Here is a 23,539-nt window from a genome sequence, read left to right as displayed (position 1 = left end):
TTTAATCATGTGGCATACACATATGTATAGGTTGGTCTTTTTCTCTAATCATGACATCATTACCATGTAAGTTGTATACCAGTTATCATGCTTAGGAATAACTTGACTTGATTTTTCAATACGTCATTCATTTCAAGGTCATTGATGCTTTATTTACTGATAAGCCATGTTAATGTTTTTGTCGTAGAAATTTGATGCATTTCTCCATTATTTTCCATCTCTAGACCTCAGCATATCTCTTATGTCGTGTATCCTCAGTTATATGTTTCATAAATTCAATTATTCTGTTTTACTGTTTTTTTTGTTCTTCCTTCTAGAACCAGACTCACTAACCTTGGATTTCGTAATCGTACACCAGCCTTGTCCTTTTTATAAGACCGCACCGTAGTTTTCTCTCTTCATTTTATACTCTTATCAATCATACATTTTAAAATAATATAATCTCAAAAAAAAAAAAATAATGCAAACATTTGTGAGCATAATCCAGAGATAGAAATAAAATAAAAAAATTTCAACCCTATGAGACAAAGCGATGGGAATGTATGGCATATATTTGCTTTCCACAAAGCAGGAAGGTTCATTTCTTTGTTAACACTCTTTATACTTACAGTACACTCTTTAATTTAAGGTACAGAACATCTTTGTGTTGTATTTTTATTGAAGTGTTTATCAATTTTCAGGTAATATAGTTGCTTACATAAGCAATATAAAACAAAACTACGTAGATAAAGAAAGAAAAAATAGGATAAAGAAAAGTAGTTTCTTGTCTAAATATATAAATTATGTAACACTGGCTATAACTGAAACGAATGGAATGATTGTTTGCTTACATCAGAAAAGCCTGAAAAATTCCATCAAAACCATTACCTCAGACATGTTCAGAAAAATCTGGAAAAATTGATGTAGAAGCCAAAAAACATTTTTTTTTGTAATTATTTTTATTGTACTAGATTTAAATCACAATTTTACTTTCAAATGGCAATAAGAATATCTTGCTTTATTACAAAAATAAAATAAATTAATTCTGTTTGTGGCTCTGTGAAATCCAACAAGATATTCTTTATCTTTAATATTACACTCCTTACATTTTTTTAGTTCTTGACAAGTACAAAATATTTACAAAATAAAACAATAACCAAACAATATTATTGCAGCAATTATTATCTGAAAGATTACTTCATGTTTCAAAAACAACAGGCTTGTTGCTACCGTACGACGAATTACTGTAACTGCCCCCTCTTGTTGGAAAGGGACGAAAAGGCGACGATGTTGTTCCTGGATATCTGTTTGTTATAATACTGCATGATGTTCCTATTACAAGTTCGTGGACTGGGGCAACTAAAATCCTAAAATTAATATCATTATGATTCATTACTCCTGTAAAATAATGATGAAAACGTGATGTGGTAGCCCAAACATTTCCGTTGTGTACTTTCAGTCCAGATGAAAACTGTAATCTTGAATCATCCTGAAATATATTACAATATATTTATAATTGAACAGTATATTCTTAATTTATTTATTTGAAAAAAAATTTTAAATAAACATTACGAAGAAAATTACATTATATCTAATAAATGTACAACATCAAACATGTACTTCGCCACCTTACAAACAGTTGCATGCATTGTTTTGCAATTTCTTTGGGAGATAGGAATATTTTTACCCAGGGTGGGAGCAGTAATTAACTTATTATTTTGCAGACCAGATTAAATTTTATACTCCAAAAAATTCCTTTTGTTTCAAACACAAGCACCAAACTTATAACAGTTCAGAATATTTCCTTAAAAAGAACCGTATTACCCATTGCAAGAATTGTGTGGCATGGATGTATTCAACTGACCTATAAACCATTTTGCTAAATCCCCTTAGGAGGTTTAAATATTAGATACTGAAGATGTTATCTTAATTAAAGTATTACATCAGATTGAAGTGCGTAAGTATGTGTGTGATATGTTACAGCAGTGTAAGTATTATTGTTAGAAAGGAGAAGGTGCTCTTGAACATGAGTACTCAACTGGTGGGTATTGTGTAAAGAAACTAAGCAGTCTCATGTTTACAGACAAAATAGAAAATTGGAAAGCAAGTTTTTTTTTGTTTTAATACTAAGTAGTGGCATTTGGAATAAAAAAACTATTTATCATTGCAGACAAAATTCTTATTTACTCTGCATAAAACATTTAGTTATGTACACATGCTAGTTCTTAAATAACACTTAAATTTTTAGTTAACTAGTATCCAGAACTTTCTTCCATACTTTTACTGACATAGCTGTTGCTAATAGCAGTTTGTACACACAATAATATATGTATCATGGTGAGAGAGTTAACGTGAATTTATACATCTACACAACAATTACAGTTTATGTGTTTATTAATGGAAATATTAACTACAATGTACTTATACAGGTGATTCAAAGAAACGGGAAATTAAAAAAATTAAATAACGTTAATGAAAAATTTTTTTTAGATAATGAATTTCCTGTAATTGTACAGATGTTGCCATTTTATGATACATACATTTTAGTTTATTTTTTAAAGATGACATCTTGCAGGTGACCTCCTCTTCTACGTAAACACTCACGAAGTCTCTTCGTTAAATTGTTCGTGTTTTGACGTAACATCTCAATTGGAATTTCCGCAATTGCTTCTCGGATCTTTGTCTTCAGTTCTTTCGTTGTAGCAGGTCTACTGTGGAACACTGTGCTTTTTAGGTGACCCCACAAAAAGTAATCGCAAGCTGAGAGATCAGGCGATCTGGGAGGCCATCTAATGTCACCATTTCGTGATATGACACGTTGTCCAAACAATCGGCGTACAGCTGCCATCGATATTCGTGCAGTATGTGACGTTGCTCCGTCTTGTTGAAACCAGGCTGTGTTAAGAATCGGTGGAAATCTCTTTTGTTGTTCCACAACAAAGGTTTCAAGCACGGCTACGTAACGGGCCGACGTCACTGTAATCGCAAGACCGTTGTCATCCTCAAAAAAATAAGGGCCTATAACACCGTAAGATGACATAGCACACCACACGGTCACTTTCTGGCTGTGCAACAGACGCTGGTGTAGCTGCGTAGGATTTTCTTGTGCCCAGTATCTGAAATTTTGCTTGTTAACAAATCCACTGAGGTGGAAATGTGCTTCGTCTGACATCCACAGTTCGTGAACAAACTCTTCGTTATCATTTATCTTCTGAAGCATTACATTACAGAATTGTGCTCTCACAACTGCATCGTTCGGTTTCAGTTCCTGGACGATCTGCAACTTGTATGGATGGTATTGCAAGTCCTTCACTAACATTCTTCGAAAACTTGAACCATGGAATTGTAAAGATGCTGAGAGACGACGGATTGACCGATGTGGACTTCGTGAGACAGCATCTTGTAAAGCTTGAACATTCTGTGGTGTACGGACGGTTCGCTCACAGCCTGGAGGTTTCTTTTTCATTGCCGAACCAGTTTCCTCAAAATTAGATATCCGTGTTTTAATTGCATGTGCTGATGGAACACGGTCGTGCCGTCCCAGATTAAAATGACGGCGAAATTCTCTACGCGCTCCCTCCACACTGTCATTGTTTTTATAAAACGCTTTGATAGCAAATGCATGTTGCGCACCACTCCAAGGATCCATGACAACTAAATGGCAGGTTAGGTTAGAGAGGCTGGCGCCACTTATCAAGTGGTACCAATCGCCCACGGCTACCCACACAACTTTCAAAATTTCCCGTTTCTTTGAATCACTCCGTATATCCGAGAGGTTACCTCTACAGTAAAGACAGTTTCATTGTAAAAAAATTTATTCTGAAAACTTTATAAATATTTTTACTTCCTTGTACGAAGTAAAGAAAGTATTGTAAAAAATTTCAGTTTTGGACAAAGCCCAAAATTCAAAAAATTTGGATTTTGAAGTTTTTCTTAACTACAGTAATTTGCCTTTATTGAGAGCTTTTCAACAATATATAATAAGTGGTATTTATTTTCATTGGTTCCAGAGTTATAGCCAAATAAAAGTTTAATTAATGAAATATTTGGTCTTACAAGAGGAAGGAACATCGGTTCGAATCCGACTTCATCTCCTTTTTTTTAATTTAAATATATTGATTTGTTAATAATTATTAACATCTGACTGTAAAAAGATTTTTACGATAAATAATTCAATAATAATAAAAAAACATATCAGAAGTTATTAATGACATAAGATTTTATGTACTCTTCATTTTAAAAATATGTGTATGTGTAATTTATAGGCGTACAAGGAAGTCATGTGGTTTCCACATCAGAGTTTTTATTCCTGATTAACTACATACTTTCTCTATATAATCACCACATGAAAAGACATTTATCGTAGCGATACACCAGCTTCAATATACGCTCGTCGTATTCTTCTGCCACTAGTCCATTTAGTCACTGATTAACAGCATTTTTAAGTTCAAAGTCACCCGCGAATTGCTTACCACTCAAAAATTCTTTTAATTTCCCAAACAAATGGTAATCAGGAGCTAAGTCCGGACTATATGATGGTCCGGGCTATCTGGACTATATGACGTAAATTTCTCAACCAAATATTCTCAATAAATGACGTGTCGGACCCGCAACGTGTAGATGTGTATATACGTGCAGCAGGACGACGCCGTCGGTCAGCCGCCCACGTCGCCGATTTTGAATGGCGCGCCGTAACTTACGTAGAGTTTCGCAGTAGGCTTCTGCACTTATAGTCGTCTCACGTGGCATGAAATCAATCAACAGTATACCAAATTGATCCAAAAGACTGTGGCTATCAGTTTGCATCCAAATGTTTAAGATTTTATGAAAAAAGAAGCTCTAAAAGTAGGTAAATTAACTGACGAAAAATATATAATTGGCATTCAAGCATGTGAAGAATGAAGTGCTGCTGCTTGTGGGATATAAAGAACACAGGTTCAAAAACTCAGAAGAGAAAGAAAGACATGATTCTTCAATCAACACCCCAATCGTGTTCTTTCAGCACGCCGAAAAGTATAAATGACGTTCTAAACCTCTCAGTGGACTGGACAGTTTTGATTTAGGTGTAGTTCAAAGAACAGTTAATAAATTTCATTCAAAGAAGAATGAATTACCTACTTTAAAAAAAGTAAGGCAAGAACTTTAGTAATCTATTGATTTTAAAGGCAATGAATCAACTTTAGCTGTTATTTTGAAAGAGTTAAGTTTTAAATGGTGTAAAACTGAAAATAACAAAAAACTTTTAATTGAGAAATCCGATATCAGGTGGAAGAGAATTGGATATTTGCAGGCAATGGCTAAGTACAGACAAAGCAATGCTACAATTGTTTATTTAAATGAAACGTACGTTTTAAGTTCGCATTGTTCGACAAAGTCATGGTCTAATGCTATTGTTGAGGGACTTCATGTGCCGATTAATAAAGGTGACCGTTTAATAGAAATTCATGCTGGAGGAGAAATCTGTTTTATTCCGAACGCATTACTAACTTGGAAAGCCAGTTCGAAAAGTGGCGGCTACCGTGACAACACGAATACAGACAATTTCATGAAATCGGCGCATGAAAAATTGATTCCAAATCGTCCACCAATGTCAATAGTAGTTGTTGATAACGCCCCTTATCACAATACAGTTATTGATAAAGTGCCAAATTCTAACTCCAGAAGAAAAGATATAACCGATTGTCTGGAGAAAACCCATATACCATATAGTTCAAAATTGCTGAAACCACGGTTATACATGAAGAAGTAAAATCACATAAAACTGAAATACAAAAATTTCACTTGGATGACCTTTTAAAAAAAAACATGGGTATCGTGTTCTTAGACTCCAACCGTACCATCCTGATTTGAATCCGATCGAGATGGTATGATCAGCCGTAAAAAGATTCGTGGCGAGTCATAACACAACATTTTCTTTCACAGTGTTGAAAAATTATCAACGAAGAAAATTAATTCCATTAATGAAGATGACTGAGAGGAAACCGTATTGTGAAAAAGTAAAAAATATTGAAAAGAGTATGAAAAACTGAAACCACTGATAGATTAAATGACAGAACATTAAATTATTCGTTGGACTCTGATAGTGAAAGTGACAATGATAGTGATTCATTTAGCGAGGAGGTGAACTTGCTAGAAGTTGGAATTAGATGCATGAAGAAATTTCAAGTAAGTTTTTTTTCTTATTAAAAATTAATAATTTAGTACAAATAAAGAATATAAAAGAATTAATTATGTATTGTTATAATTAGTAAATGTAAATATGATAGTTATTACCGCGTACAATTTGATAAGTAATATTTCGATTTGATGTTTTCAGGCCGAGTAGTAATACTCAGTCTGCTCGTGACGTTACAAGCTCGTACATTGGCTGGACCAAGTATAATACGAAATATATCTTTCATTTCACAACATTTGAGTTAAGGAACTCATCACTTTTTCTGTGTAACGCATCAAAAATTACAAACCAGATCCCATTCTGATTTTTTTGTGACGTTCCGTTAAGACGTGCGGCACCCATAAACCTTTCTGAAGCCTAAATGGTCATGAACAGTGCGACCGATAACAGCTCTTGAAACTTCAGGAAAAATAAAGGCGAGGTCGGAAATCGTTGAGCCACAATTTTTTCTGATTTCATCATCGACGCGTTTCAACAAGTGCACAGTGATTATCGAGTACCTCCCCGAACGTTCTTCATCTTGCACATTAATTCTGTTATTTCTAAACCTTCCACACCATTTTCGGACATTTCTTTCATTCATTATATTGTCACCGTACACAGTGACTAACTGTCTATGAATTTCAGCTTAACGTTCTCATGGTTTAAAAAACGCATGACTCCATGTATTTCACAGTCGGCGGCAACATCGATTTTCCTATTCATTTTATAATATAATAAGTCACACGTAATCAAAGATACTACAACACGACAACTTACAGACAACAATGCAGTATGGACATTACTATCGTGGCCATGATTTTTCCGCTACCTGCAGGAAATGGAATAATAAACGATTTGGAAATGGACTCATACCACTCTTAGAGCTGGCGATCTGGCTTCCAGGATCAATGTTATTGCAGGTGTAACGGAGACCCTTCCGTTGTCCACATGCCCCCTGCAATGGCAAGCATGTAGCAATGGTGCCCATGTATGTCGGTGCATGGGAGCTCTGAAAGCTTCGGTGAGTAGGAGCCTGGGATCAGTGCAGAGACTGCGCATCCGCTCTCTGCCAGGACATATGCCGGTTCCACGGGAGTACCGGATCGGACCTCCAAGGTTAGTAGCCCTGGAGTGGGGGTGTACCCCGGCGGCTAGCCTTGCTACAGAAGGGATCAACCGTTCATGAATATTGAACAATCAAACGTGGCAGAGGGTGCACGTAAGCACCCTCATTTAGAATCCTGCGATTCACCACAAGCGAAGAGGAAAAAGAGCAAGAGTGTGACAAAATCAAGAAAGATGCTGATAGAATCAGTAAAGATTTACGTAAAAGCTTATTTGGCTATAGTGTACCTAAGCCAAGATTTTTAATTATTACAAAGGAGAATGGAAACTTCCAAAAAGTTAGTCCATTCTTAATCGCAAGAGAAATTACAAATTGTGCTGGTGGTCCCGTTAAAGAAATCCGAAAGACTTTTAATGGATTGCACGTCGAAACTATCAACGACGTGTAAAGCCAGAAAGTCCAGGCGTTGAAGAAGATTGGTGAATTTGCGGTTTCTGTTCAACTGCATAGCACACTGAACTCATCCAGAGGAGTTGTTGTTTGTCGCGATCTTCTTAATTGTACAAGAAATGTCGAGTCAGGGAGTGACTCAGTGTCGCAGACTAACCATGCGAAGAAATGGTGAAGTTGTTCCTTCGGCCTCGCATGTTTTAACATTTAATAGGCCGAATCTTTCTGAAAAGGTACGAGCTGGCATCCATCGGCTTGATGTACGAGCATTTATTCCACAGCCGATGAGATGTTTTAAGTGTCAATGATTCGCACACACAGCAGCTAGATGTGAAGCGTAGGAATATGTATATGTGGAGAAAAAACACATGAGGGTGACCCATGTAAAGACCCTCCAACCTGTGTTAACTGTAAAGGGCATCACAATTGTCATTCAAGAAACTGCCCTACATATAAATTAGAAACAGCAATTCAGGAAGTTAAAACGCTTCAGAAGGTCAGTTATCCTGAAGCGAAGAAAATTGTTAATCAGCGTACACCACGACCATCGACTTCTTACGCAGAAGCAGCGGCTGCCCCTTCCACATCCAAAATTAACGTGGAGCAGTTGCTTAACACGATGGCTCCAAGTCTTGCGACGATGATTGAAAGAATCATTGATTCAAAGATTGAGTCGACTCATCGGATGGAACAAACTAAACATGAGAAGGCTCACTCTCCGTCTGACGCCGTTGACATGAGAGACGCACCAGCACAGTTTAAATCACCAGCTAAACCTGCAATTACTAAGCCACCAACTGAAGTAAGAATAAAAAATCTTGACTTATCTAGCAAAGAGAAACGGATCACTCCGTCGTCTAGTCACAAGCTTAAAGAAATTGTGACAAGAAAATCTGAATCTACAGAAATGGAGGTACAAGTTATTATTGAGAAACCACCAGACGTAGAGAATATAAAACCTGTACCAAAAGAGCCTCCAAAAGCACAAAGATCAGCTTCGGTGAGAGCATCTATTTCAGCTGGACCCAGTACTGCAGTAGAGATAGAGTCCGGCTCATCCACCGCAGAGACTGCATCGCTTATTAGTTTAGATTCCCTAGCAAAGATGTTAACAGCACCAACGAAACTTTCATCAACTGACGTCAGCCGTAGAATGTCACTGGCATCCGAAAGAGAGGGAGACGATGCCATGTCTGAGGCCTCAGATACGCTGTCATCAGAGGTTGAGGCTGTCAGAAGAATGGAGAAACGGTGCTAGAAAGGATGGCCGAAAGGAAAGCCTAGAAAGTAATATTCTGGATTTGAAGTTAGAAGAACGTACATTTTTGATTCATAGAAATGTGAATAATTGAACCTTTTTCTTTTTTTTTTTTTTAAGTGGAATGGGGCTAATGACCAAAGTAGTCGATGCCCCTAAAAACCTCAAAAAAATATATATATATTCTATAATATACCAACAGATTGATACATAGTGTTTTTTTTTTTAACTGTAGTGATCATAGGAACTGAAGTTAACATGGGTTTTGACATTGGTGTTTTATTTTTACTTCATAGTTTTCAATTTCCAGAATGCTATTCTGAGAAATTCAGAATTAGGTTGTAAGGGATGGTTTTCCCTCTTGCACATAATTACAAGTCTCTTGGCATTGGAATAAGTGAATAAGTTTGTCATAAATTGAAAAAGTATATGGGCAACTGGTTCAATAAATTACGGATAACTGTGAGATTCATTTAATATAAATCAGTTATCATCTTTAAGTTGTGTCAACATTTGTTACATCACTAATATGTAATTGATGGAATAAAATCAGCTTTTGTATCCATTCTAGAACAATATGTATTGATATAATTTTTTTTAATACAAAAGTGGCTGCCAAATAAATGAGCAATATAAATAGTGGAAGTGTCTGTATTTTATCTTCTTATGTTTAACACTCCTAAAAATAGTCTTCAAATAAAAATTAGCACTAGTTAATTTACTTCTAAATAAAATTATATCAAATGTTAACTGAAACAGTGCTTGAAATAATTGTTTCCTCTGGCATAAATTCACTGGCATTCATTATTAATATATTGTATATTTAAACTGGTAACAAGCTACAGGGTGTGCAAGAATTATCTGAAAATCTTTGATATTGAGTAAATAATTTAACTATTAAGATATAAAAATTGGTTATGTGAATGTAGAAACCCTAAAACTGAAAGTTTTTTTTTTTACTTGTAATCAAATAAATTCAATGTATGCACCATTTACATATATTAATATCCATTCACACATATTTAATTTTCAAAATATCCTAATGGCATTCAACTTCTTCATGCCATGTTGGTTGTAACATATCCACATCTATGAGTTTCCAATGCATTAACATTCGTCTCCTTAAGGTCATCATCATTCACTACACCAGTTTTGAATACATTATCCTTGGTGAAACCCCATAGGAAAAAAATCACATGGAGTTATATCTGATCAAGATGGCTAAGCAATCAGTCAGTCCAGTGATTTGGGAATTTGTTATTAAGGGCTTCTCTGATTCCCATATTCAAACATTCTGAGTGTTCACTTTTACAGACATGTGAAATGTAACCTCGTCTGAGAATATAATTTTTTTAACGTATCGTCATTCTCAATTCTTTCAATCATTTCCACAGCAAATTCATTTCTAGCAGTGTGATATTGTGCTGCAATATTTGTAAGTTATAAGGATGCAATTTTAATCATTTCTTCAAAACGTTGTAAACGGTAGATCGTGAAATATTAACTTGCATGCTGCACTTTGAGTTGACTTCCCAGGGCTGCAAACTATAGACTGATCAATGATTTCCATTTTTTCATTTTATGTTCTAGGCCTGCCTGCATCCTTCTTATGTTCAACGCTGCTAATTTTTTAAAAATTTATCATACCATGAATGATCATACTTGTTGGTGGCTCTAAGTTGTACCAACTTATGAACATACAACATAAATGTCTATTGAATGTTAAACCCATTAACAGAGTATATCAATAAAGAACTCAGTAAAGGAATACCCAAAGTTCATCTTAAATCGTAAAACAGTAGAGCAGTAGCTTGCAAATTATAAAAAAAAAGCCTTAACACTCACATTACTTATTACCTGATATAATACCAGAGAAAACATTTAATATGAATTCGTCATGATATGAACCTAATCTGCTAATTTAAAATAGTTTCTAAGAACTATATTTCTGTCCGACAGTTAAATGGACATACCTGATTTGAAAAATCAAGTTCAATTCAGCAAAGTAACAATTTTAGAAGTATCTTTATGTAGGAGCAATAGGTTTTTTGTATTTTTTTTATTTGATTTTTTTACTCTTCTACTTTAGTTGAGATATCAAAGATATTACCACGAAAATTACAAAAGAGAGCATAGAAGTGAGAAAGATACATTAATTTTTATGAACAGTTAGTAAATTAAATAAAATAAAGAAGCATATATTTAAGAATCTTAATTGAAATTTGTGTGACTTATGGGACTGAAGTATGGATAGTAAATTAAAGTGTAAATTGCTGACTATTGGATATAATGCTGTAAGTTAACACTGTAGGATAAAATAAGGAACCTGATTATAGGATTAACAGTTAACAGTTTGCTTCATGTAAAAGAAATAGGTATGGTTGACTGAAAATCTCATGGCAACAAAATATGTATGTACCCTAAGGATTTGTGGAGAAATCGATATCAGTTTTACAGAGTGGGAAATTACCCGAAAAATTTTTTAGCTTGCTTATAATTATTTATAAATTTATTTTTCTCATTCCAGATTTGTATTTTTGTTTAAAGTATTATAGTTTTTTCTTAATAAAACTTGTAGAATACTGTATTTAAAGACGTTTCATTTTCAATTATATAATATTTTTTTTTACATTTTTTTGCTATATTGGAAGAAAACGATTTGAAGTTCTACTTTTAAAGTTAAAATAAGCAAGTTAAAATACTTTAAACAAGTTGTAATACTTGTTTAAAAACAATTTAGTTTTCACGTGTTCATATTTTGAAAACCAAATATAAATTATTTTTTTCCTTGAAAACATAGAAAGGAAAATATTAGGACTCAAAAAAGCAGAAAATAGTTGAAAACTATCAACTTTACTAAAAGGTAAACAGACTATTAGTTACAATTAGGAAATGCAGACTTGCCTTCTATGAGCACATGATGAGTACAGACTAAACAAGGAAATTTTTGCCCAAGGAAACAACAAAAGGATAACTGATTTGTAGTTCAAGCAGGTAAAAAAAGATCTAAAAGAAGCAGACAGAAAGACGTAAAAACACAGACTGTGATGTATTCAGAGAAAAAACTCAAAAACACATGATGGATTTCAGAGTAAAAGAACAGAATGGACCCAGCAAAGGTAAGAACACACAAAGTGAAAAAGTACTGGGAACAAAAGAAAAGATATGCCAATGAGTGAAACTAATTATTGTGGTTTAAAAAAAAAAAATTTTTTTTCAAGTTCATTCTGTCAACGTAAGTAACACAGGACTCGATTCATAATTATTAACAATTAAAAAAAAATCCCTTCTTATCCTCATACTTATTTATTACTTATCATTACTTATTTATAGTAATGATTTATCAAAATTTGGATAGTTAATTTGTGTAATATATATATCATGTTTTATGTATAATTTTATATATATATATATGTTTTAACAACATGTTATGAGTGATTCATAACTGACACCCACTAAAAACGACTGAAGATAAATTGGTGAAAATTTGTTACACATTCTTCTGATGGTGTAAGTGCATAGTAAAAATGGATTTTTTTTAATTCGGAGTTTAAAGAGGTAAAATTAAATAATAAAATTTAATATTTTTTTTAATTTCTTTGTAACAAATGAAGATATCAGCTTGGCTTTTTTGATATGTTTACTTATGTAAATATTTAAAAATCATTTCTAGTTTTTTGAAATTTTGATTTTGAAGGGTTAAAATAGATTTTTGAGTTTTTTAAACCCGGCTATTTTTTTTAATTTCTTGGCAACAAATAAAGATATCAACCAGATTTTTGGTGACTGTAATCTTCATATTAATAAACTCATTTCTAAATTTTTGAAATTTGATCTTGAAAGAGGCAGAAGAAAGGTAAAAAGAATTTTGAATAATGATTTAAAAATTCTCCCATTCTCAACTATACAATACGAGATATTCAGTATATTTGGGTTTGAAAATACTCTTCAGATAAGTATCTGAAATACCATTTTCAGGTTTTTTGAATTCCAATTTTTTTAAGGGATGTGATTGTGTACAGCGCAGTGGGTCAACGGACACAGACACTGCCACCATTGTTATATGTGTGACTGGCTGTACCTGCATCCGGTTACTTAACTAAAAAAACATAAAATAAAAAAAATTGACCGGGAGCTAGAATTATATATATATATAATAATTCTAGTTGCCGGTATATACATATGTATATTTATTTATTAATTGATAAATTCATTTTCATGACTCATTTTTCTAATCTATTTTACTAACTCTTATGAATAATAATGGAGTACAAACCTTTGCTACTGTTTCAATGTTAGTTTCAGTATATGGCAACATTGAATTCCAGCAAGCGATTGAATTTTTTGATAATAGCCCAAAGAATAATACACCATCATCAGTCATTGCTTCAGAAGCGGATTGTGAACTACGTGTACCTTCAAATACATGGAATGATCTTGGTGATTTATTTTCACCATTTTCAAATAAACTTTCATTTCGTATTACACTTGTATAAACCCATGACTCTCTTACGCTTGCTAAACTATGGAAGTAAAGTTTTCTATCATTATTTTTATCAAATGGACCTGTAATAAAAGAATTATTTATTAATTTAAATTTATCATATCTCATCAAAATTTTGTTTTCATTAATTTTTATTAAAAAGGATTACTATTGATATATATATATTAAATGAGCTGGTTACATCCATCATCTTTCCTGTATTTCTTGATAATGTAAAGAATCAAATGGCTAAAAAAGCACGGAGAAAGCATTGTTTCTGCTCGGTAATGGAAAATTTTATAATATACATATTAATAATATATTTTGTAAAATTACTAGTAATATTACTTATATTATAATCAATAATGAGTTATTATTCAAATTATTTATAGCTATTTCCTTAGTTTTAGGGGAATACATATTAGTTGTTCTACTTGTCTATAATGTATCTGTTAAATTACATTACAGATTACTATTATATTTTATATTTTTCTAATTTATACCAAGACAATGTTTTTGAACGTTAATAGGATAAAACATGAAATTTATAAGTTACATTCAATTAATAATTAGTAATATATTCAAATGGGCTAGATGTGTAATTACAGGATCAGTAACTACTATCCTGCCTAACTGCAGTTAGACTGACAACCTTTTGTAAATATTACAATCTCACACCAAAAATAAGTATTATAAAGATCTTTATTGTAGAAGATAGAAAATAGCAATGTGTTTACAATATTATGATTGGCTCATTTAAGTTATTCAAGATAACTTCAGTTTCTATGTAGCCATGTGAATAACAGCGAGGCTAAAACCTAGTTGTTGATAAAAGTATTCTTACTGATCTTTGTGGAGAATGTATCAGTATGATGACAATACTGTCGCCTTCAATAAGGAAGGACTTAGATATACAGGCATTCTAAAAATAAATTGTCGTCAACAGCCAATGCCAACTCTATGTGTCCCTCTAAAATTATCAGTATGATGATGAATGAATGTAATGAATTGTGAAATAAAACTGATGGACACTATATTTAACATCAGTTACTACAGTTTTTTCAAGAAATTTAGCCATTAAATAGGATTAAAGACATTCCATGAGGAAAATTATCCTGAAGACATTCTAGTATTTTGAATATCACTTAAATATTCCTTAGAAATAAACATTGCACTTGTGAATAGACATAATTATTTTAACAGCTTGAGAGTAATAATTCAGATAGAGAGATTATATATTTATTTATTATACAATCATGAATAATTATACATTCATGAATAACAGCTGAATTGTGTAGTTGTATTTTTAGGATGAGAGATAAAGTTTGGAACAAATGAAAAATGTTGGGATTTGAACTAGAACCGTACAGATAACAGCCTGTAATGGTACTACTTTGCCATGAAAAACAATATACTACATAATCTATGTTTTTACCTTTATTTATATAGTATATCAAAATATTCTCCTCACTTAGAACCCTATAATAAATATGTGAAAAGTGTATGTGTTTATTATTCAAAAAACTCTCCAAAAAAATCTGTCTTTGTGAACATATGTTCAAAATATTTTCAGCTGTTTGTAAATATTTAACTTACCTAATGCTAAACCAAAAATTCCATCCATCAAATCAAATGTTATTCCATTAATATTAAAAACACCTTGAAGTGGGTAAGGATAGAATAAATGGCTATCTATGTTCCACGATGCTTTTCTTCTTTCATCAAAAACAATTAATTTAAAATCAGTTACATCAGCGATATATGCAAATACATCTTTACATTTAGAATCCCTGACATCAGTAACTATTGTAATTAGTAATGAATCTGATTTTACCACACTTTTCGGAAACACATATCTTCCTGTGAACAAAATAAAAAGTTAGATTAAGATATTATACCAGAATGTTTTTTTATTATTAATTTATTTACTTCTGTTACCTCATAAACTCTTAAAGAAAGCAACATAAGAAAACAATAGACAAAAAAAAATATATAAAAAATTATTTTTTAAAAAAGCTTTTATTTAACAATATTAATATTAACATTAATAAAAAAAGGAAACAAATTAGAAAACCCCTCTGAAAAGTAAAAAATAAAAATTAAATCAAATTGAGAATTTTAAACAAAAAAATATAAAAATGCACTGAAAAGTAAAAAATAAATTATATGAATGTCTAATAAATAACCAATAAATAAATAATAATTATTTAAATTAAAACTAATGAAAATATTTAGTTAAATAAAAGCGTGGCGCAGTTTTTATAATTTTTATGTACTATTATCTCGCATAATTCAAAAACAATTAGCCATAGAATATTGAAATTTTGGATTTAGGACTGTTGTAACATCTAATGTCCACCTCCCATTTTGATTGCAAACGACTGAACCAGAAGTGTCTAATTATTTAATGAATTCATAATTACGATTACAATTATAATGATAATAATTAATAATTTTTCAGATTACTGTCAAAATGTAATAACTTTGTGCAAGATTTCTAAATTTAATTTTTATTTTTAATCTTATTAATCCTTAAAGGTCATCTCGGTGCAAATTTGAACCATCAAAGAATTAACACTTGAGTTATTTTATTACAGATAAATAAAGTATATACATATACTAAACAACCTCATTAAACAAAAAATATATTTTAAAATACAGCAAATGTCTATAAATACTTATTCGAAAACATTGTTATAAAAACTGCGCCACACTTTTATTTAACTAAATATTTTCGTTACTTTTAATTTTAAAATTTAATAATTATTACATTTATTTATTCGTTATTTATTAGATATCTATATAATTTATTTTTTTTACTTTTCAGTGCATTTTTATATTTGTTAATATATTTTTTTGTTTAAAATTCTCAATTTGATTTAATTCTTATTTTTTACTTTTCAGAGGGGTTTTCTAATTTGTTTTCTTTTTTTATTAATGTTAATATTAATATTAGTTAAATAAAAGCTTTTTTAAAAAAATAATTTTTTATATGTAATCAAATATATTTTTATATTTTTTTTTTGTATTTTTTTTTTAAGACTAAAAAAAAAGTAACAATATTTATTTTTACACATCGAAGTTACATATATGTACCAAATTACAATCATTTTCATGCGATAGATCAAAAGATATAGCAGTTGCAAGATTTGATTATTCCTAAAGCTAGTTAAATAAAAAATTTTAATAACTTATATTATCATTTTGTAGTTTATTTATAACAAGAATAAAGTATGCTGGTGAATGAACTGGGTCAGCTGTAAAGAATAAATTAGTAAACTAAATGTGTAAATTCATTAGATCTGTGAAAAACACTTGCATATAAGCATTACCTTTACTGGATTTAATTTTTATTTCAAATTAAATGATTAATCCCTTCAAAACAGTTAATTTATTATGCATTAACTTTATGCAAATATTAATGTATTCAAATATTTATTTAAACATTAATGTATGTAAAAATTCATGCATTTACTTCACTATAACTTTATAAAATAATTTTATGATTTAATTTTAACTAAACAACTTAATTATTATTTATTTTTTGATGCTATTTTGATAATAATCTTCTTGATCCTTCTACGTAAAAATGCTGGGGCAGTTCTCCACATGGTACTTTTAATATTAATGGTTGAACTAAATAAATAAATATGTATATATTTATTATGTAAAAAAAAAAATATTTATGTTAATAAATTGTAATCGCTCTTTAGAAGATGCAGTTACATTGAAACATTCAAATGCCAAGTATGAAACTTCATTCTGTAAACTGTAGATGGCAATTGAGAATTATTTTTATTATAAATTTTATAAAAATAAATTACTTAAAAATTACACTAAATTTGGCATTAGCATGGAATAGTGTAATGCAATCTGGTTGGATTTAATTAATAGACTGGTTATAAATTATAATGTTTGTAAAATCCAACTTGTTCAATTTTGAATGATTTACAGGTTTATTAAAAAAAATATATTTAAATACTTACCAGTCAAACGATCAGTATTCAAATCAAATATTAATATCTGTGGTGGACAAACTTGTTTATTTTCTGCATGAAGAAATCCAGTATCTAATACCCATAATCTTCCACATGCATCAATCTGAAAAATAATATAACAGTAAGAAAAATTTGCACTTTGGAAAAGTTATTTTTATTATTAGTATTATATAATCTTTTGAATGATTGACATTAACTACTTATTACATAAAATGTATGTAATTAAAGCATACAATTTGTATTAAGTACTCGTATGTATTATTGATTATTCATAATAAGTAGATTTGATTTTATTCGACAGAGTAGTTCAAAAAAGATGAAGATGTTATATGAATATAAAACAAGTTAATAATATTTTTCAAACAAGTTGAAGATCATTTTTATTAAACTTTGAGAGGTAATGGTTGACACACTGCAATATCCTAAGAAAAATTGTAACATATAATTAACTATGTTAATCTACATGAACTAGTTTATTAAATATATGGTTGGTTTCAGTCATTAGCATTTGATCAGCACTTACTTTTATTCTGTATCTTTCTTCTCCCCACTCTTTTAAAAAAATATTGTGTTTCTTTTAATGTAAAGTACTTGGAGGTATTAAATCCTTCAGGTGGTCACTGCTAAAGAGAGCACTCACTATCTTATAAAGGTGGTGACTACTACAAGAGAATTCTTCTTTAAAAAAATTATAAAGTTATAAGGTTTTTCTTATACACTTGATACAAGAAGTTGCATTCTTATACAAAAAAAAAAAAAAAATATGAAAATGCTACACTTTTTTTAATGAAATGTTAAATAAAAAACAATTTAAAAAACAGTGATAAGTTAGACAATTTAAAAAAAAATCACAATACTAAGCGTAGTGATTTAAGTAAAATAAATTTAATAATTAGAAATTCTTACAAAACATTTAAATCTATGATTGGTTGCTGACCTCTGTGACAGAGTGCTAGAATCTGTCATCTAGACCTTCTGGGTTCAAGTTTTGGTTGGTATGCCATTTTTTCACATGCTACCAAAAATGTATTTCATTATAATCCATGGAACCTATTTCAGGATACTAGCCAGAATAAAACAGAATATAGAGGAGTTAATCTCTGTCTGGGATTTCTCTACTTCAGGTCAGTTAGAGACATTCAACACATATGTTAATTGTTGAAAGAGAATTGATCGTAGGTGTTTAATTGTGTCAACAAAAAAAAATAGATATATATTTCAACTGTTAAACAGCCATCCTCTGTAGATACTGAAATTAATATAAAAAAAAAAAAAAAAACAAAAAAAAAATAAATAAATGAGTAAGTTAAACAAATGAAGCAATTTCAGTTTGTAGTTATGAAATGAAAAAGCTATCCAACAGAAAACTGTCCATAATGCTAGTCTGGGAAGAGAGTTAAATTGTATAGACTGATCTAGATTATTTAAGATTAATAACAATTTTATAAACTTTCCATTCTGAGAAAAAGCATTGTCCTTTTACATGTTTTTTTGTTGTTTTACCCAATTATTTTATGGCTGTTAACATGTGTAAAACACCATTTGAGATATAAGAGCCAAAATCTAAAAGTGTAAAATAGAAGGGTTACTTACTCTGAATGTAATGTTCATCATATCCCTGCGTGAACTAAGTTAAGGTGTCATTTTTAGCATGCATACACAATCATAAGGTTATGGTAATTAACATGCATACAAGAATAAAACAAATTAATATCTTATAACATTTAATTATATTTATATTATATAAAATTATATATTATATAATATAAATTTATATATATACAATTATAATTATATATAAATTTTTAAAATAAAAATATATTTTTATTTTTCTTAAATATTAATTTTATGCTAATTGTGAAACCCATTACATTTCATAATTGTGGGGAGTTTAGAGAACTAAGAAAGGCTAGGACCTCTTCAACATTATTGTGGTTTATTTTGAAAAGGAGCAGTAAAGAATGTTACTTATTTTAATTTCATTAATTGAAAGAAGCAGGGACTTGGGAGAGTAAAGAGTACACAAAGAGTAAACGCTTTGACATTAATGAGTGTTTTATGTGCTCTTAAATAAAAAGTATATTTTGAAAAAATATTGTTCTAATTACCGAAAATTGGAATAATGAAGGTAGCTTATGCTTGGATATACAAGATAGCTGAAATTGTGATACCATAACTTTTATTATTGGCTCCTTTGAAGTGCAATTTTTTTAAAAAAGAATTTTGAAAATAGATCTAGTCAAAATTTTTATTGTTAAATTAAAGGATGCTGGAGGCTTTGAAAGGTAAAGTTGAACTTCTTTAGCATTATCAACAGTTTAACTTGAAGTAAAATGCATTGTGAAGGAGAAGTTTAGAATATTCCAATAGTTTGATTTTTGTTAATTAATAAGGGCACTAGGAAGCTAGAAGTGCTATAGCCAAAGAGAGTCGTGAAATTCTTTGACCTATTTTCTTTCTAATTTTTCATTGAAAATAGAAAGTAATTACAAAATAATAGCTTGAATATGAATATGGCAGTATTTCATTTTTTTGTAAATTTTATTGAAGCAGGAAGGTTAAGTAATCTTAAAGACAATGGATTGAAATAGTATAACACACTTAAACTTTTTTACTGGATCCCAGCAGCAGAAAACCTTTGTGAAACAATTAAAAATTGGCAATATTTCACTTTTTCTTAATTAAGGAGGACAGAGGATTTAGGAACCGGGGTTACAAATCCTGTGATATCACGGAGTTTCATACTACTCTTCAGAACTAGAACACTTTTCTAAAAATTATGGTCTCATTTCTGCCATATTTTATTTTACATGGAGGAAGCAAGAGGACTAAAATATTAAATATTTGTTTAAAATTGTTATCTTTTCTTACTTTACAGGATAAATAATTATTTTTTTCTTTCTTGTTTGAGTAGTTTGATTATCACAGTATTTATCTTCTTATGTGAGGAGAAGAGGCTTGAAATGAAATGAACTTGGCAAACAACAGCTTGAAGGTCATAATATTCTAATTTTAGTTAGTTGAAGTAGGCTAGAAAATCTTGTGCTAAGTAGACTTGAACTACGAGATATGAAGTGTCCAAAGGATATGAGAGCCCATAATCTATGACACTTTTCAGCTTTTTGAGCCTTAGAATCAGAACAATTTTTTTTTTAATCTGTATATCATGTAGTATTTACTTTCTATTTAATAGAGGGAGCCACATAGTTTGGTCAAGAGGTACACTACCTCTTGACCAGACAACTATCAGTTAATTTTTTACTAGTCCTTGAAGATGAAAATGTATGGTCTAATTTTTGCAATATTTGGAAATTTTCAATTTCCCCACGTTAATGTGAAAGAGTTATGATAATAAGAACTCTTACCAAATCTAGTAATTTATTACTAATTCTGAAAAGTAAGATCCTAAATTTTCATGATTGTGTGATAAAAAATAGGACTTAGTTTATATAATCAATCATTTTATCATGTAGGGATTTTGAAAGATAAAAAATTAGGGAAATGATAATTAAGATGATTTTATTCTTATTTAGCGTTTATCTCTTAGGAAGAAGCAAGCCTTTTTTATAATGAAGGAATTTTTTCAGATGGGTTCAGCTGTTCCTGAGATTATCAGGGACAAAAAGTAAAATATGACTGTATAAAAATTGTAATTATATGCAAGTATAGAAAATTGACAACTTAGTAACTGTTACCATGAAGATAGCGAATATAATTTATATTTTGTCATATTTTTAACCTTCCACTCAAAGAAAAAAATGTGTACGTTTCAGTAGTTCTTTAGGTACTTTATAGAGAAACAAACTGAATTATCCTTGTTCTTTAGTTGCCAATTTTTTATCTGTTGTCTGAAAGGAAATTCTTTATTAAAAAGTTTAAATTGATATGAAAAAAGTTTTTAATTTTATTCGCATTAATTATTTAAAAATTTTTTTTTAATCCATCTCTACTGATTAACAAAAATACTTTCTACAGAAGGAAATATGAAACCCCATGTAAAATTTTAAAAAGTTTTATGAAAGTTGTATAAAATTCAATTTACTTTCACTTAAAACATCCTTTTCACTTGAAACATTTTTTTCCCACTTCAAACATTTTGATAGAATATAAAAATGAAATGCTACAAATAATTATAATGGTATAAAACGTGATTAGAAAGTATATTAAAATGTTCATTTTTTGTTTATTATTTAAAAAACTCTTCCCCCATATGTTAAGGGTAAGGAAATTTAACTTTGCTTGATATACTCGTATAGCAGTTTTGATTAAAAATATGATCAATCAGAAATCACCTGATTTCGAAGTCGAGAGTTTTCAGGTTCAAATCCTAATAAAGGTAGTTGCTTTTTTTAGGATTTCAATACTAAATGATGGAAATCTGTGTTCTTTGGTGGTTGGGTTTCAATTAACTACATGTCTCAGGAATGGTTGGCCGGAGTCTGTTCAAGACCTACACGTTTACCGGTACAGTTATATTACACTGATGAGTCGCTAATGATTTTAACTGTTGATGCGACTATAAATAATAATATTATAAAAAAAGGAAAAAGTTATTAGACGTGATTAAATCTATTATTTTTATTTATACTGAATAAAAACATGTTTTTTTTTAGAAAACCAGTTTATTTTTTTAAGATTAGGAAGAAAAAGGAAAAATAGTATAGATTTTCCATAAAGAAAGAGTTTTAAAATGTTCCTTCATAAATTATTGTAGTCCATCAGGTTGGTCTAGTGGTTAACCGGTCGTCGCAATCAGTTGTTTAACGGCTGATTTTCGAAGTCTAAGATTCAGAGTTTCAATTCCTGGTAAACGTTAGTTGCTTTTATACGGATTTGATTATTACTCAGTGGATATCGGTGTATTTTAATGTTAGGGTTCAGTTAACCACGTCTCAGAATGGTCGGCCTCGGTTTTTATGAGACTATATCTCAATTACATGTCATATCATCATTCTTATCTCATTGGGCCGTGGGGATGATTTACTGATTGTTCACTAGCTGAACAGATTGCAACGTACACATTAGGAAAAAAAAAAACAAATTTCTCTTACTTTATTTTTATTATTAAAAAAAATAGTTGTATATATATATATATATATATATATATATATATATATATATATATATATATATATATACAACTGGGTTTAGATTCCTGGAATTAATACAAAAATTAAATTTTTTTATGAAAGAAAGTTATTTACAAAATATTTTTTAATTTATTTATTTTAACAGCCAAGTTTCGATTCTTTCTAATATATAAAACTTTACAATATTTGTATTTCTTATTTTACACATTAATGTTTAAATATAAATTTTTGTTGAAAATAATTATTTTTATAGTTAGATTTATTTTTATTGTCACAAAATTATTGATGTTTTAATTAGTGAAATATTTAAATGTTTAATTTTCTGTACGGTTTAGTTTAAAATAGTATTGAATGACAAAAAAAAAATATTCATAATTTGGCAGCATTGTGTGGAAGAAATAATAAAACAGCTGTTAGTTTTTAGAAATGATTGGTTCATAATCCACGTGTTTTCCAGTTCTGATTTAATAGAAAAGAATTTAATAATTTTCATTGTATATAAACAATATATAACTTTTGTGTATGAAAAAAATAAACTATAATTACTGTTTGTTTTATAATTTCTTCTTAGTTGTGCATTTTTTAAGTGGTGAAATTCTGTTGATGAACTTTCTGTTTATGATTATGTAGTGTTAAGCTACTTGGATGAAGCTACTTGGATAAAGAAGGAACAAAAAAAAGCATAAGGTTGGTTCAGTACAAAATTTTAAATCTAACTAGTTTTAAATGTCATAATAAATCTTAAGCGTATCAATTTAATGAGTAGAAATTTTATAACCATGATACTCGTAATCCTATCACATATATCTGTTTATTTTTAATCCTTTGAAGTATGTTTAAAATTTAGATAGTTTATTAAGCGTAAACACACTTTTTTTTGTTTAAATTATACAATCGAGTAGCTGGATGCGCTACAGAAAGTTTTACTACTCGTACAAGTTGTTTACTCTCTATCGTCACTGTTCTGTTACTGTTACTTTTGCCTAGTAGCCGCTTGCATACTACATTCAATACAGTGTTCGTTTATGATCTTGACATGTTGCGTCTTAATAGTTGAG

The 23,539-nt window shown here is 30.1% G+C and overlaps 1 protein-coding gene across 1 annotated transcript in view; it reads right to left on the bottom strand.

Moving 5' to 3' along the window:
- Positions 1-919: 919 nt before the first annotated feature.
- LOC142329852 (protein yellow-like) overlaps positions 920-23,539 on the bottom strand; it is a 127,562-nt gene continuing 104,942 nt past the window's right edge. The window contains exons 4-7 of the mRNA XM_075374718.1: positions 17,380-17,494; positions 14,990-15,253; positions 13,187-13,476; positions 920-1,468 (exon numbers count right to left, since the gene is read on the bottom strand). Coding sequence (XP_075230833.1) covers positions 1,178-1,468; positions 13,187-13,476; positions 14,990-15,253; positions 17,380-17,494 — 960 coding nt within the window. The 3' untranslated portion in view covers positions 920-1,177. The remainder of the gene's footprint in view (positions 1,469-13,186; positions 13,477-14,989; positions 15,254-17,379; positions 17,495-23,539) is intronic.

The sequence above is a fragment of the Lycorma delicatula genome, chromosome 9, assembly GCF_047948215.1.
Source record: "Lycorma delicatula isolate Av1 chromosome 9, ASM4794821v1, whole genome shotgun sequence".
NCBI classification, from domain to species: domain Eukaryota; kingdom Metazoa; phylum Arthropoda; class Insecta; order Hemiptera; family Fulgoridae; genus Lycorma; species Lycorma delicatula.
Note: the sequence above shows the minus strand (reverse complement) of the source record. Positions and strands in the feature narration are given on the sequence as shown.